We start from the raw sequence: 14,414 nt of genomic DNA on the forward strand, positions 1-14,414 counted from the left end.
TCACTGACGCTGAAATTTTTGAGACTATAAATATGGACTTGGGGATTTCCACAGGTTGTAGCTATACATATGTACTAGAGTTCATAAACAGGAACGTCACTCAAGCTGAGACTATAAAAAGATAGTGGGATTTTCCAAAGGAATAACCCACAAGTTGGAGCTATAAATAGATAGTGGGATTTCATATGAATTTCAGCTGATTATAGATACATAGGTATTTATCCACGATCGTCACACAAGTTGCTATTGTAAGTAGTAACTAATTTTATCCATTTTATAGTGTGTGTGTGTGTGTGTGTGTGTGTGTGTGTTCGCGTACGTTGTGTAGCTCTTATATTTGGTTGTTTTTTTCTTCTTCCTCCCGAGTGTGGATAGTATATTTGGGGTTTGTATGCGTTAGCGACGTTGTGTGGATAGTATATTTGGGGTTTGTATGAGTTAGCGACTTTGTGTGGATAGTATATTTGGGGTTTGTATGCGTTAGCGACGTTGTGTGAATAGTATATTTTGGGGTTTGTATGAGTTAGCGACGTTGTGTGGATAGTATATTTGGGGTTTTTATGCGTTAGCGACGTTGTGTGGATAGTATATTTGGGGTTTGTATGCGTTCGCGTACGCTTGTATGGATAGTATATTTTAATTTTGGTTTTATTCTTCGATCTGTGTGTGTGTGTGTGTGTTAGTGTAAGAACGTCTGGATAGTATATTTGTTGGTTTTTCCTCTTCCCTGTGTGAATAGTATATTTTGGGTTTGTTTTTTCTTCTTCCCTCAGTGGTGTGTGTGTGTGTGTGTGTGTGTGTGTGTGTGTGCATTGGTCTCTGTTTGTCCCTATAAAACTCACTTTATCCCTATCAGATATACTCTACCTACCTACCTACAGTAGCGTGTATTCAGGTCAGCCACTTGCAACACTGTTGACATTTATCCCTAGTGTTCAGTACAGTGACGTCACTGACGCTGGAAATTTTAAGACTATAAATATGGACTTGGGGATTTCCACAGGTTGTAGCTATACATATGTACTAGAGTTCATAAACAGGAACGTCACTCAAGCTGAGGCTATAAAAAGATAGTGGGATTTTCCAAAGGAATAACCCACAAGTTGGAGCTATAAATAGATAGTGGGATTTCATATGAATTTCAGCTGATTATAGATACATAGGTATTTATCCACGATCGTCACACAAGTTGCTATTGTAAGTAGTTACTAGTTTTATCCATTTTAGTCTAAACCATTGTAACTTAATTTTCGGGGATATGTTTATTTTCCTTTAAATTCTGGGACAATTTCGTCATTTTAGCGTTACTTTTAGTCACATCCATTTTGTCGTTGAGCATTTCCTTGATTATAAATATTTATAGCATCATTACAATTATGCAAATTTTTGAACACCCCAGCAAGATTTCAGGTCTTGGTAATGCTTTATATATAAATCTCAAGCGTATACTAGTGTATGTATGTCTCTGTCTCTGTTGTGTTTGACCCTCTACCATCATTGTCCCTAGACAGTCCCACCATGTTCAATTCCCCTTGACGCTATACAGACCCACCATGTTCAATTTCCATATGTTAAATTCCCTTGAGGCTATATCCCCCCAGGGGTTTCCGTAATGTTAAATTTCCCATTGTCCCTAGACAGTCCCACGATCTATTCCCCATGTTAAATTCCCATTGTCCCTAGAGTGACCCAGCAATTTTTCCCATGTTAAATTTACATTGTCCCCAGATTGACCCAGCAATTTTTCCCATGTTAAATTTACACTGTCCCCAGATTGACCCAAGGGTGTTTTTAATGGTAAGTCCCATTGTCCCTAGGGTATCCCTATTCACTACTCATAGACCCATCAGGTCGGGACCGTATTAAAATAGGGTCCCGACCCTGTTCCATTTCCCCTAGTCCCTAGATGGACCCACACTCTATTCTCATGTTAAATTCCCCTTGTCCCTAGAATGGATATTTTTTTTTCTCCCATGTTAAATTACATAGTCCCCAGAGTGGATATTTTTTTCTCCTATGTTAAATTTTACATAGTCCCCAGAGTGGATATACCTTTTTAACATGGAAGTCCCCTAGTCCCTAGGGTGTCCCCATATACTACTTCCGTAGATCAATTTTTTTAATAAGAGTTAGAAGAATCCGTGTGAATTCTCCATTCTTAGATGATTTCACGTACGATAAAGACTTGAGTGTGTAATGACTGAAATTAACGTTGTTAAGGCATGAAGTGAGATTTCATGTATGCTAAAGTCTTTACTGTGTGTATTCGCTGAAAATAACGTAGTTAAGCATGTAATGAATTTCATCCTTGCATTTGTGTAATTAAGACGAGAACGGAACTGTTATGTCTCGTGTTATGTTAATGTGAGTCAGTGATGAGATAGCCGTTATGAAGTACATTAATCTTATGAAACTAGGTTTGTTTATGGTCTGCCATGTTTGGCTTGACCAGATAGCCTTTGGTATCTGTTTGAATTCCGATAGAACGATTTCTGACATAACGAGAAGGGGGTAATGGTATATTCCCAGTAGGATATCTGACAGAAGATTTAGGGTGCTTCTCTTTTTATTTTGAAAGGGGAAATAGCTCCACGGACGTATCCACGTACCTACTTATTTCAAGTATCAACGTATCTATGTACTTACGTATCAACCTACCCACATAAAGTTTGAAGGCCGAAAAAGGCGAGACAATAGAGAGTTTGGAGAAGAAAAAAGCGAAAGGACCAAGAAGAAGAACCACAGTGAAGTTGGAGTGAAACGGAAATAAGCAGGTTATGAAGTTGTACAAGGCAATGACTTCGATTGTTCACTTGATTCTATGATGAACCAATGCTATCTTTGAAAACAGATTGGGTATTTATATAAGTATATTTGTGTTTGAAAGTCGGTGAATGATTTATTTCAAAAGAGAAGTTTATCTTCCTAATGTAACGTATTATCACAGCTGTTTATGTAATTGATTAAATTGTTGTATTTCATGTACGGGGGCTCGTGTCATTCTGTTCTATATATATGCTCAGATCTCTATTTATTCCATCTATAAGTTTCACACTTTATATTAATATTTACTCGATCCGGGTAACAACCGAGGGCGATCAATCTCTAGATAATGATAACCAAATAAAGCGGACACCTTGTAAGAAGGTACAATCCGCCAATCAACCCACCAACACCAGTCCAGCCCCACAATGAAGTTTACTTATTTGTGTCATAAGACTTCTGATGCTGCGGACAAGACCATTCTTTCTTGTGAGGGATTCACCAGGCAGCAGAAAGTATAGTCTGTTCGCTGGCATTTGCCTCCACCTATCGGGTTCTTTCACCGCTTTGGCCGTTTCAACATCTCTTCCACTCCATCCATCCCCCGCCTGGGACAATAGTGCGTATCAAGTGGAGATACCAGCCCGCCTTGGGGTTAAAACCTTAGGTTACTTGGAGCTTATGGCCCGCAAGCTAATGTCGAACTCTGTCTCCAGCGGCGTTTCACCATTTGCTGGAGATCACAGCGAATTGACTCTTTCTAACTCTCAAGAAATGATAAGCTTTATGCCTTGCCTGAGGATAAAGGATGTAAAAGGTGTCTCTTCTTCCCCTTTCTGGGTTTGTGGTTGATAATTAGCAATTTCCTTACCTCCTCTTCCTAATGAAATACCCATTTTCAGTCGTATTTACTAGGGTGATGTCCAAGGTAGGATCCTTTGCCCAGTTGGGGATTTACGGTTTTATATAACTTCCTCTAAGAGGAGAAGGAAAGGTCTGAATTGTTTCTAGCTATCAAGGGTCCAGATGATATTTTGGCGGTCACATTTTCCAGGTGGATTATCTTCACCATCAAGACCATTCATTTGTCTTTTACCGAGAAGGATCTTTCTTTAATGAGAATTAAACCCCTCATGCTTCATGGTCGATCTTCTTGAATCAGTTCTCCTTGGATTATGTAATGAAGACCGTCTTCTGGCGGTCTCAGTCTACCTACTGTTCTGTAAATATTCGATCAATGGCGAATCAGGGCGAACTAGGGCGAATGCTTTTCATTCCGTTGGGACCGGACGAAAGCAGTTTTTTCGTTGGGTACTATAGTGGTGGCAGAGCACATGCCCAAACCTTCAACCAATATACAGAAGCGAACTCTCCTATCATAATGGAAAGATTCATTTTTTCGTATATTAGTTTTTTGGAGGCCATCAACCTCCATCTTAACTGGCAAATTTAGAAATGTAATAGCAGCAGATAATTCATTATTCCACTGAAATGTTGTTTCATTTTTATTTTTTTATTTTTGGACGACGGGTAAAACTAATTTTAATTATGTCATATTTACCTTCCACTATTGCAAACATTTCCTCCTCCCACCCGCCTTAAATTTCTATACCACTGGCCCAGCTCAAAAGAGGATCATATTCCTTTTGTCTTTTTTATGGCAAAGGTGTCAGACTCGGATCATTTTCTTTTCAGTTCTGGTTGGGGGAAACAATTTTTAGGTCGGACTAGAAAAGGAAAGTAATTAAAAATAATTCAGTCCTAAAAAAATTATGTTCTTTCAGGTAGTCTTATTTTATACTTTGTTGCCAAAATATTTGTATGAGCATTATATTTTACTCTTCACAATCTCCTAGAATTTGTCCAAACATGTCCGTATGAACACATATGCTCACATAATACAATAATGTATAGTGTATAATGAATTAATAACCTATCAACAGTGGCTGTGTGTTTGGTTAATTGAAACAAAGAGGTTGTCTTAATAATTAGAATAATACACATACATTTACAGGAAATATGGATGTGGTTTGCACACTACTCCTGGAGGGAATACGCTCACAATCTACACTTGATAACACACACAAACACACACACACACACACACACACACACACGGAGTCGCTATTCGCACGAATCTTCGCATTTTTTATTTGTGTATCGTAAGTCTCAAGGATGAAATTTTACCCTAATATAAAATAAATAAAAACAAGCACAGATGCGAGTGCAGCTTCAGTCATGGGTACACGGACCGACATATGAATGTACTAACTTGGTATTTCTGCATATGAAGGAGGAATACACAAAGACATTCATAATAATACTGCAAACATCATTTTCATGTCTCCACACAGGCACGCGCGAGTTCCTCGTCTGTGGAAAAGATGCTTTGCTGTGTTGAATCAAATGGTAATTTTCTTTCCAAATATATTAAAAGCCATTAACTGCACCAAGAAAAACTTGTCTTCTACGCATTTTTAAAATCTCATTGGTTTGAACCTAGAAATCTGTTTCAGAATTCATACGGAGTTCGTCGCAACAAACTGGGAATATAAAACTAAAGCTCTAACACGTTTCAGTAATATAACTGCACACCTTGTTATTAAATAACCTGGATAAAAGGCAAATAATGTGAGGGATTTCATATATTTTACCTGTAAAGAATGAATTGGTATAGTTCCTGGTCAAATGACTAAACGTTCGGTCGATGCAAACAAATATATAAGGGGTAAGTCGTTCAAAATTTAAAGTAAACGAATTATCTAACACAAATCCCTCCCCCTCGACCTCCTACCCCGTCATTCATAACTCTCAAAGCGTCATCATGTATACTTCCTTTTGGAGTTTGTCGGTAAAGAAAAGAAAGGAGAAGGAAAAATAGTGAATCGGTGGATAACTGGAGTTAGTTTTCAAAGGACTGGCTAATGGTAGCTGTAATCGTACCTGATACACACGACAATTATAACGACTGCAAGCAGCAATAGCAGACACACAGCTATTATAATGTAGATCCCTAAAAATAAAATAGAATTTTGTTAATAACAATTTACAGATTCATTGGCATCACTGTTGCTGGTTAGACATTAGAAATTACAAATAATAAAACTTAAAGACATATGCGTTGAAATAAAGTCTCAGTAGTGATTATGAAAACAATAATACTTTTAAACATATGCATTGAAATAAGGTCTCACAAGTAATTATAAAGAACACTTTTAGACATATTGATTGAAATTAGGTCTCATTATAAATTATAAACAATATCTTTAGACATATTGATTGAAATTAGGTCTCAGTAGTAATTTTATTAAAAAAATACGTTTAGACATATGCATTGAAATAATTCTCAGTAGTAATTCTAAAAAATAATACTTTTAGACATATGCATTGAAATAAGGTCTCAGAATCAATTATAAATACTAATAATACTTTTAGATATATGCATTGAAACAGTCTCAGACGCAATTATAAATAATAACACTTTTAGACATATGCATTGAAATAGTCTCAGACGCAATTATAAATAATAATACTTTTAGAATTGCATTGGAACAGTCTCAGACGCAATTATAAAAAATAATAATTTAGACATACGTAGTGAAATAAATAATTCTCTAAATATATCATTGGAAAGTATGTCTGATATTCTGATATTAATCCTTCTATAGACTGTTTGAGAGTCTGTTTGATGGGAAATGTTTTTCGAATTTTTTACACTGGAATTAATGCGGGCAAATTCGGACAAATTATCGTGCAGATAGATCAACAAGTCGTCAAAAAGTAGTAAATGAAGTAAGAAAATAAAAAAATAAAGTAAAATTGACGATAAATGAACTCAATAAATACTGCCAGCTCAGGACTAGCTATAAATAACATGTACAATTTAACATAACTGGCACGTCGTTTTATACTCTCAAGCCAACGATTTATTTGAAATGACTATTTAATAAAACAAGAAATTAAGTTTACTATAGAGAGTTTTTTTTCTTCCACTGAATAAATAACAGTCTAAACTTACAAAAAGGTTCATCTTTGTCGTTATCTGCAACCGGTCTGTATAAGCCTTCACCGGCTGTTGGACTAGTGAAATTAGTGCTGTTTTCTAAAAACGAAAAATAAGACTGGCAATTCTGAGATGAAAAATAACCTTTCCTCTTCCATCCCCTTGATCACCTATCAGAACGTGGCATTAAAGGGTTGGGATTTCTGATGGTGCCGAACTTGAAGCACGGTACTATCAGCAACTATTAAATAATGATCGCTCGCTGATAGTCATGCTAGATGAAACATGTCAAAATGATGGCAGGAACAGGCGGCAAGCTGAAATATGTTCCCTTCGTTTTATTGAGTAAATGAATGGAGACTTAAGCCAGTAGAAAGCAAGCAAGAAGAGAGCATTATTTCCACTTAATTACCTTAGTGTGCAGGGCTATGGCTCTTTTTTGTTCGTGTAAATACTCTGTGTGTGTGTGTGTGTGTGTGTGTGTGTGTGTGTGTATTTTTATTTTTAACGTAGCTTTTAAAAAAATTCAGTCATATCGCTATGTCTGCAGTGTGGCAGTTTATAGTGATATCTAGCACTAGGGCATCATGCTGCAGACATGTAATATGATGTCCTACCCAGTCACATTATCCTGACACCAGGCCGACCAGTCCTAACACTAACCTCTTAATAATGAGAGCCTTGCGAGGCAGCTGCTAGTACCATTTTTATAAGTCTTTGTTATGACTTAGCCGGGGTTCGAACCCACGACATCATGCATTCGATGCAGACGCTTTAACCACTAGGCCACCGAAGCGGACCATTAAATAAATTTGACAACTGTGAATATGCTAGTATATCTTTACAGTTCTAAAATCGACTGGTTTTTACACGGGATTATAAAAGAGGTACAAAGTCTAGCTATCCTCTCAGCGCCAATGAATATTCCAATCATAATACTCGTAGTAAGGTTTCATATCATGAGTTTTAAAGACCTGAAACTGAGTTAGCATTAGTGACAAACTATCCACAATCTTTCCAGCTTTATTTATTAAAATACATATAGTTTTCAACAAAAAAATACTTGAACGTGCTAATCTTTGAAATTCTCTGAAAACCAAATTAACTTAAGATCAGAAAAGCTAGTGAAAATTCTACTTTCCCGATAAAATAAGAAATGGTGTAGTTAATATATCAGCTGTATTTTTTTTAACGTTCAATAACACTATTTTGGTCCACACTTACAAACACGTACGATTTATTGTCGTCAAGGAGACACAGTTTGGTTCATGTTAAAACACGTAACGACCCTGTGGATTAAAATATACAAGTCATCATTAGATCAAAAGCATAAACTTGATTTGTACTTTGTACTTTTTCAATGGTTCTGCTGAACAGTAATTTTTTTTAAATAACATATTTCCTCACTGTTTATCATAGTTATTTAAAAAGGACATGTATATATGAGATATTATTAAAATAATTTTTTCTCCATTATTTTAGTTTATGATGGAAGGGTATAATTTGGGGTCTAGGGTATACAGCTTAGCCTTACGTCAGATGTGCACTGTCAGACTGCTAGCTCCACTTGGTCATTTTCACTTCGTGGATTTCAAAGGTAAATTGAAATAAAAGGAGCAAATAACTCTTTGCTTAGTACTTTAATGTATTTTATAATGCATTTATTTTACTTTCAGACGTCCACACTGGCAAAATTAATTATCCATATTTTAATAATTGTTAAAGGTAGTTTACTTTGGATTAGTTTAGGATATTTTTCCAAGCATATCGGAGCAGCCAATTTGATAATGTTGTCTGCATATTATATTTGTTTTCTTTTCGAATGCCTTGTTCAATATGAGTAAGTTAGATTAGAGTCTTAAATAAATATATCTTGCATCCTTACCTAGAAAAACGGAGGTACTCGAAATGATGCCAATATATGGAACGTGTGTTGGATCAGGGCGGTGATGAACAACACAGTGAGTGTCTACGTCATAGAAAAGCTCTGGCTCTGTGTCTTGCAGAGGAAGAACTGGAGAAAAAAACGAAACAACAGCACGATTTTAAAAATATTTTCAACAATCATAAATAGTACCACACACTTGTATCTATCTTAAACAATCATAAATAGTACCATACACTTGTATCTATCTTAAACAATCATAACTAGTACCATACACTTGTATCTATCTTAAACAATCATAAATAGTACCATACACTTTTATCTATCTTAAACAATCATAAATAGTACTATACACTTGTATCTATCTTAAACAATCATAAATAGTACCATACACTTGTATCTATCTTAAACAATCATAACTAGTACCATACACTGTATCTATCTTAAACAATCATAAATAGTACCATACACTTTTATCTATCTTAAACAATCATAAATAGTACCATACACTTGTATCTATCTTAAACAATCATAAATAGTACCATACACTTGTATCTATCTTAAACAATCATAAATAGTACCATACACTTTTATCTATCTTAAACAATCATAAATAATACCATACAATTGTATCTATCTTAAACAATCATAAATAGTACCATACATCTGTATCTATCTTAAACAATCATAAATAGTACTATACACTTGTATCTATCTTAAACAATCATAAATAATACCATACACTTGTATCTATCTTAAACAATCATAAATAGTACCATACACTTGTATCTATCTTAAACAATCATAAATAGTACTATACACTTGTATCTATCTTAAACAATCATAAATAGTACCATACACTTGTATCTATCTTAAACAATCATAACTAGTACCATACACTTGTATCTATCTTAAACAATCATAAATAGTACCATACATTTGTATCTCTTTTAAACAATCATAAATAGTACCATACACTTGTACCTATCTTAAACAATCATAAATAGTACCATACACTTGTATCTATCTTAAACAACCATAAATAGTACTATACAATTGTATCTATCTTTTTTTGTAATAATATTATTATGTTTCTTATCTTATAGGTGTTGTCTAATGTTGTAAAGCTCTTAGAGCTTCTAAAGATTATGCGCTATACAAAGTCCTCATTATTATTATTATTATTATTATTATTATTATCTATCTATCTACAGACATTACATTTTTTATGAAACAATGCATGGCACAATGCAATTCTCTTGATATAAGTAATAAAGCATAAATGGGGTGGGTGGGTCACTAACGAAAGCAGACAGCACGAACAGTGTATACAAAATTATAATGGAGAAAAGTATTTACATGATTCTAAAAATATCTGCCATTCCAAATAAATTAAAAGAAAAAAGAAAAACAACAATACCAACAAATCAACAAACGAAGGAAAATCTTCGAAACGGCAACTACGAGGTGGATCTGTTTAAAACCAATGATTTCTACATGAAATAATACGGGTATATAACTACATGTAAACAAAATTAAAGTGTGCATGAGAGTGAAGGAAAGGACTGTCGGCTCTGAGGCTCATACTGCGATGCAGTGAAGAAACGTAGTGAATAGAACGATGGGCATTGTAGGAATAATAATAATAATAATAATAATAATAATAATAATTATTATTATTATTATTATTATTATTATTATTATTATTATTATTATTATTATTATTAAAAATTAAATAAAGGTCGAATTATTGCAGGAAGATAATATTATGTCTGTGCAAGAATGAAGGGACTTCAAAGGACAAGCAAGAAGTCCTGATGTCCGAATCCCCTTCTCTGACTTTTAACATCAGAATTAATTATTTGTCGTCTGCGGTCTAAATCGATCCATAACGTTTGACTAAAACTGCAGCATTTCAAGAGAGTGGACAAAACGTTTGGCAGAATTTTAATGGTTTGCGAATTTTGCATCTAGTTTATTGCAGGCCTCTATTGTTATATGTATCCAGTTTATTGCTGGATTCTATTGTTATCTGCATCCAGTTTATTGCCGGATTCTATTGTTATCTGCATCCAGTTTATTGCTGGATTCTATTGTTATCTGCATCCAGTTTATTGCTGACTTGTCTTGTTATTCAGATTCAATTTATTGAGGGATTCTGTTGTTATCGATTCGCTTCATAAGTGTGCAGTTTCGCCATTATGTTAGATAGATTATTTTGTAAATGTCGGGAGAAGATGAAAATATTGCCTTGAAACCGATGTATTTGGTTGATATTAACGCTCACTTATGTGTTCTAAGTTTGGTTCTGATTGATATTAATGCTTACTTCTGTGTTCGAACTTTGGTTTGGATTGATATTGATGCTTACTTCTGTGTTCTAAATTTGGTTTGAATTTATATTAACGCTTTCTTCCATGTTTGAACATTAGTTTTGATTGATATTAATGCTTACTTCTGTGTTATAACTTTAGTTTTGATTGATATTAACTCTTACTTCAGTGTTCGAACTTTGGAACGCTTTGTTTGAAACATGTCTACAGAAGAAGCATCAATTGTATTTACAAACATATGTGGATGATTTAATGGACTCATTTTAAGCGATCATGGACTCTACTGCGTGGATGATTCAAAGGACCCATTTTAAGCGATGATGGACTCTACTGCGTGGATGATTCAATGGACCCATTTTAAGCGACCAATGACTCTACTGCGTGGATGATTCAATGGACCAATTTTAAGCGATAAGATTCGTTGGTCTTCCATGCGCAACCGTGCACATTTCTTGCAATATGCCAGTCAAATGTATAAATGATCCAACATGGTTTAAGGGTGTCCAAACAAAATATCTCGTAAATTTGGTGTATCATTGTGATATAATACTACGTAGGGATTCGTTTGTTGATGGCATTAGTTTTGCAGCTAAAAGCCTGTTTTTTTTTAATTTTTAAAAAGGGTTCTTGTTTTAGCGTTCGTAAGTTATTTGGATGCAATTAAGGTATGTGATGCGAATATGCCAGTACAGATTGGGACCCCATTTACCAAGTAGTACAGATTGGGACCCCCATTGCCAAGTAGTACAGATTGGGACTCCAGTTACCAAGTAGTAAATATTGGGACCCCAGTTACGCGGTAGTACAGATCGGGACCCCAGTTGCCAAGTAAAATAGACTGGGACCCCAATTACCAAGTAGTACAGATTCGGACCCCAATTACCAAGTAGTACAGATTCGGACCCCAATTACCAAGTAGTACAGATTCGGACCCCAGTTACCAAGTAGTACAGATTCGGACCCCAGTTACCAAGTAGTACAGATTGGGACCCCAGTTCCCAAGCAGTACAGGATGAACCCCAATTCCCCTCTCAACAAAACTTAATTCTGAGACTCACTTCTGATATAAAAAGTTATTTAATGGGAAATTAAGGCTCTTCACTGGACCTGGCCACCCCTACCCCCACCCTCTGTAAATGTGGGGGAGGAGATGCTTGGGCAATAGCCACACAGCCCCTGTTTGTAAGCTGTCATACCCTCGTCAGTGTAAAGGAAAAGAAACAACCCATGAAACAAGGATCTAGTTTTGACATGTTGCGCGTATACAATAAGCCTAAATGTTCCATTTTATTTCAAAATGATTATCTCAATACACTTCTTCATCTTCACAGATCACTGCCATCTCACCTCTGTCCGGGTCTCGGACTCGGCCAATGAGGGTATGTGAGAAGTTTGCCAGTAGCCTCCCGTGGGTCAGTGGCTTTTACCGGGGATTTCCCGGAGTTCTTCCTCCACAGTTACACTGGCCACCATGTATGCTGAAAAATGGCGTGAAACCAGAAGCAACAACAATTATTCACCAAACCCTAATATGAGTTTAACTCCTTTCAGCATCCCTTATGTTGCCTACATAAGCTTACTTGAGTATTGGTCCCATTTTTACATTATCGGGGCACTCTTTCTACACAAAATGTACTTTCAAAATTGTTTCGTCCAAGTAATTTTCAACATCTGCTATTTTACAATAGACTGCTGACTCGTGCAATATTGGAAGGGAACACTTGCTTCCAACCCAGCAATAACGCTGAGATGTAAAACAATATCTCAGTTTAAGAATGAAAACGTTAGAGATCTGAATATATTATAAACAACATAAACTTGCTACACATAAAATCTCAAGAGTTTTGCATCATTGTTATTTATAGCATGCTCTAGTAGTTACATTTGTTTTCCTGGAGAGTAGAAGCGATATTTACACCAAAAACAATTTCATGGCACATAAGAAACCGATCTCTTAAGCAGTCAACTTTGCCTAGTAACTAACATCAAGGCTTCACACTTCCTGTGCATTCTTTGTTCGTCTGTCTGTCTCACACGCATAGACGCACATTTTATATGTTCATTTGGAAGTTATTTACATTATCGTTAATTGCAGACGCTTGGTTGTCATTCATTCTATGTACAGTATGATGGGACACAAAACATTGGGTATAGAATAGCAGTTTTCAATTTCTCCCAAATGGTGGATCTTACGATTAGTCTGGAAGGAAACCAAGCACACGCATACCTGCATTCTCTATCTTCAGCACTTTTATAATGTTCTTGTTATTGTTCTTACTGGGGTGTGTGAGGTTGGGGGATTTGCCGTGGAGACGTGTGGTTGTTAAGGTGCTTTATACGGCACAGCAACACTTTAAAGGTTATGGAACACTAAGGCAAATAAATTGCTTTGTCCAAACAACACACCACTTTGACCGATCCAGACTCGTTTGATTATGGAAATCGAACTCGCCCGAACTATTCTGGTTAAGAGTCCATTGCATTTACCACAAAACCGTAACTACTTTTTTTTAGCATTGGTAAAATAAGTTATAGTAAATTATTATAAAACGTTTTTAAAAGAGGATTCGGACATTTTTTTTGGGGGGGGGAGCGTATTGGAACTACAAAACATGAAAGAAACTTGAGGAAACCCAAAGAACTGGCATGCGAAATATTTACATTTGTCATTGCCCGAATTGGTGTTTCTTTGCTTTTGAGTTGCCCAGAGTCAGTGTCCTTGGATTAAAAAAAAAGTCCGCTTCCCTAAATTTACTGAATACTTACTGAGGTATGCAATCCAAAACCGCAAGTTAACGGAGGACAACATAGCAATATCCGTGTGACCGCAGGCGGTTAAAGTTGCATCTACACCTTTCTCATTACACACATAAGACATCGGAATATCCTTTCCCTGACATTTCGTATCTGTTGTGAACAGAAGCCCGCCTAAACAATTAGAAGACCCTATTGGTTCAATTTCATGAAGGATAACTTTCAAGTAGTATCCAGGAGGAACAGTAAGTCGCCATTTGCAAAGTGTCATATTCTTTGTTTCCGCAGGATAGTTCGGACTTTGAATAAATCCTTTATTGTTGTCAAGAATTTTCCCCATTCTCCAGCAATCTCTCTCCAATAACTCATCTAAAAACAGAAAGAGTTGAAACGAAAATGTTATGAAAAACTATTTTTATTGTGCAATACAACATAGACCAAAACGTAAATCATAAAAAAAAAGAAAAGAAATCTACAAACAAAAATAAAACAAGAAATACAAGAGTTCCGCTTCGTGTAGAATGGTGTTTTACAAATTGTAAACATGTGACACGTTTGTGCAGGACCAAAGAAGCTGTGCGTATTCCAGTCAGTGATCAAGCCAGTCTGGTTTGGGCACTGTATCAGGCCACTACTTCCGAATAAAACACACACTAATGTCAACATAGATTTGACT

At 35.7% G+C, this 14,414-nt stretch overlaps 1 protein-coding gene across 4 annotated transcripts in view; it reads right to left on the bottom strand.

Annotated features, from left to right (window-relative positions):
* LOC149776472 (uncharacterized) overlaps positions 1-14,414 on the bottom strand; it is a 109,556-nt gene that overhangs the window by 18,243 nt on the left and 76,899 nt on the right. For all 4 annotated transcript variants that reach the window (XM_089940898.1, XM_089940897.1, XM_089940896.1 and 1 more), the window contains 4 exons: positions 13,751-14,107; positions 8,652-8,780; positions 6,782-6,865; positions 5,707-5,776 (listed from right to left, as the gene is read on the bottom strand). In XM_089940898.1, the coding sequence (XP_089797024.1) occupies positions 5,707-5,776; positions 6,782-6,865; positions 8,652-8,780; positions 13,751-14,107 (640 nt within the window). The remainder of the gene's footprint in view (positions 1-5,706; positions 5,777-6,781; positions 6,866-8,651; positions 8,781-13,750; positions 14,108-14,414) is intronic.

Source organism: Sinohyriopsis cumingii, chromosome 18, assembly GCF_028554795.1.
Source record: "Sinohyriopsis cumingii isolate HCF-2022 chromosome 18, ASM2855479v2, whole genome shotgun sequence".
NCBI classification, from domain to species: Eukaryota; Metazoa; Mollusca; class Bivalvia; order Unionida; family Unionidae; genus Sinohyriopsis; species Sinohyriopsis cumingii.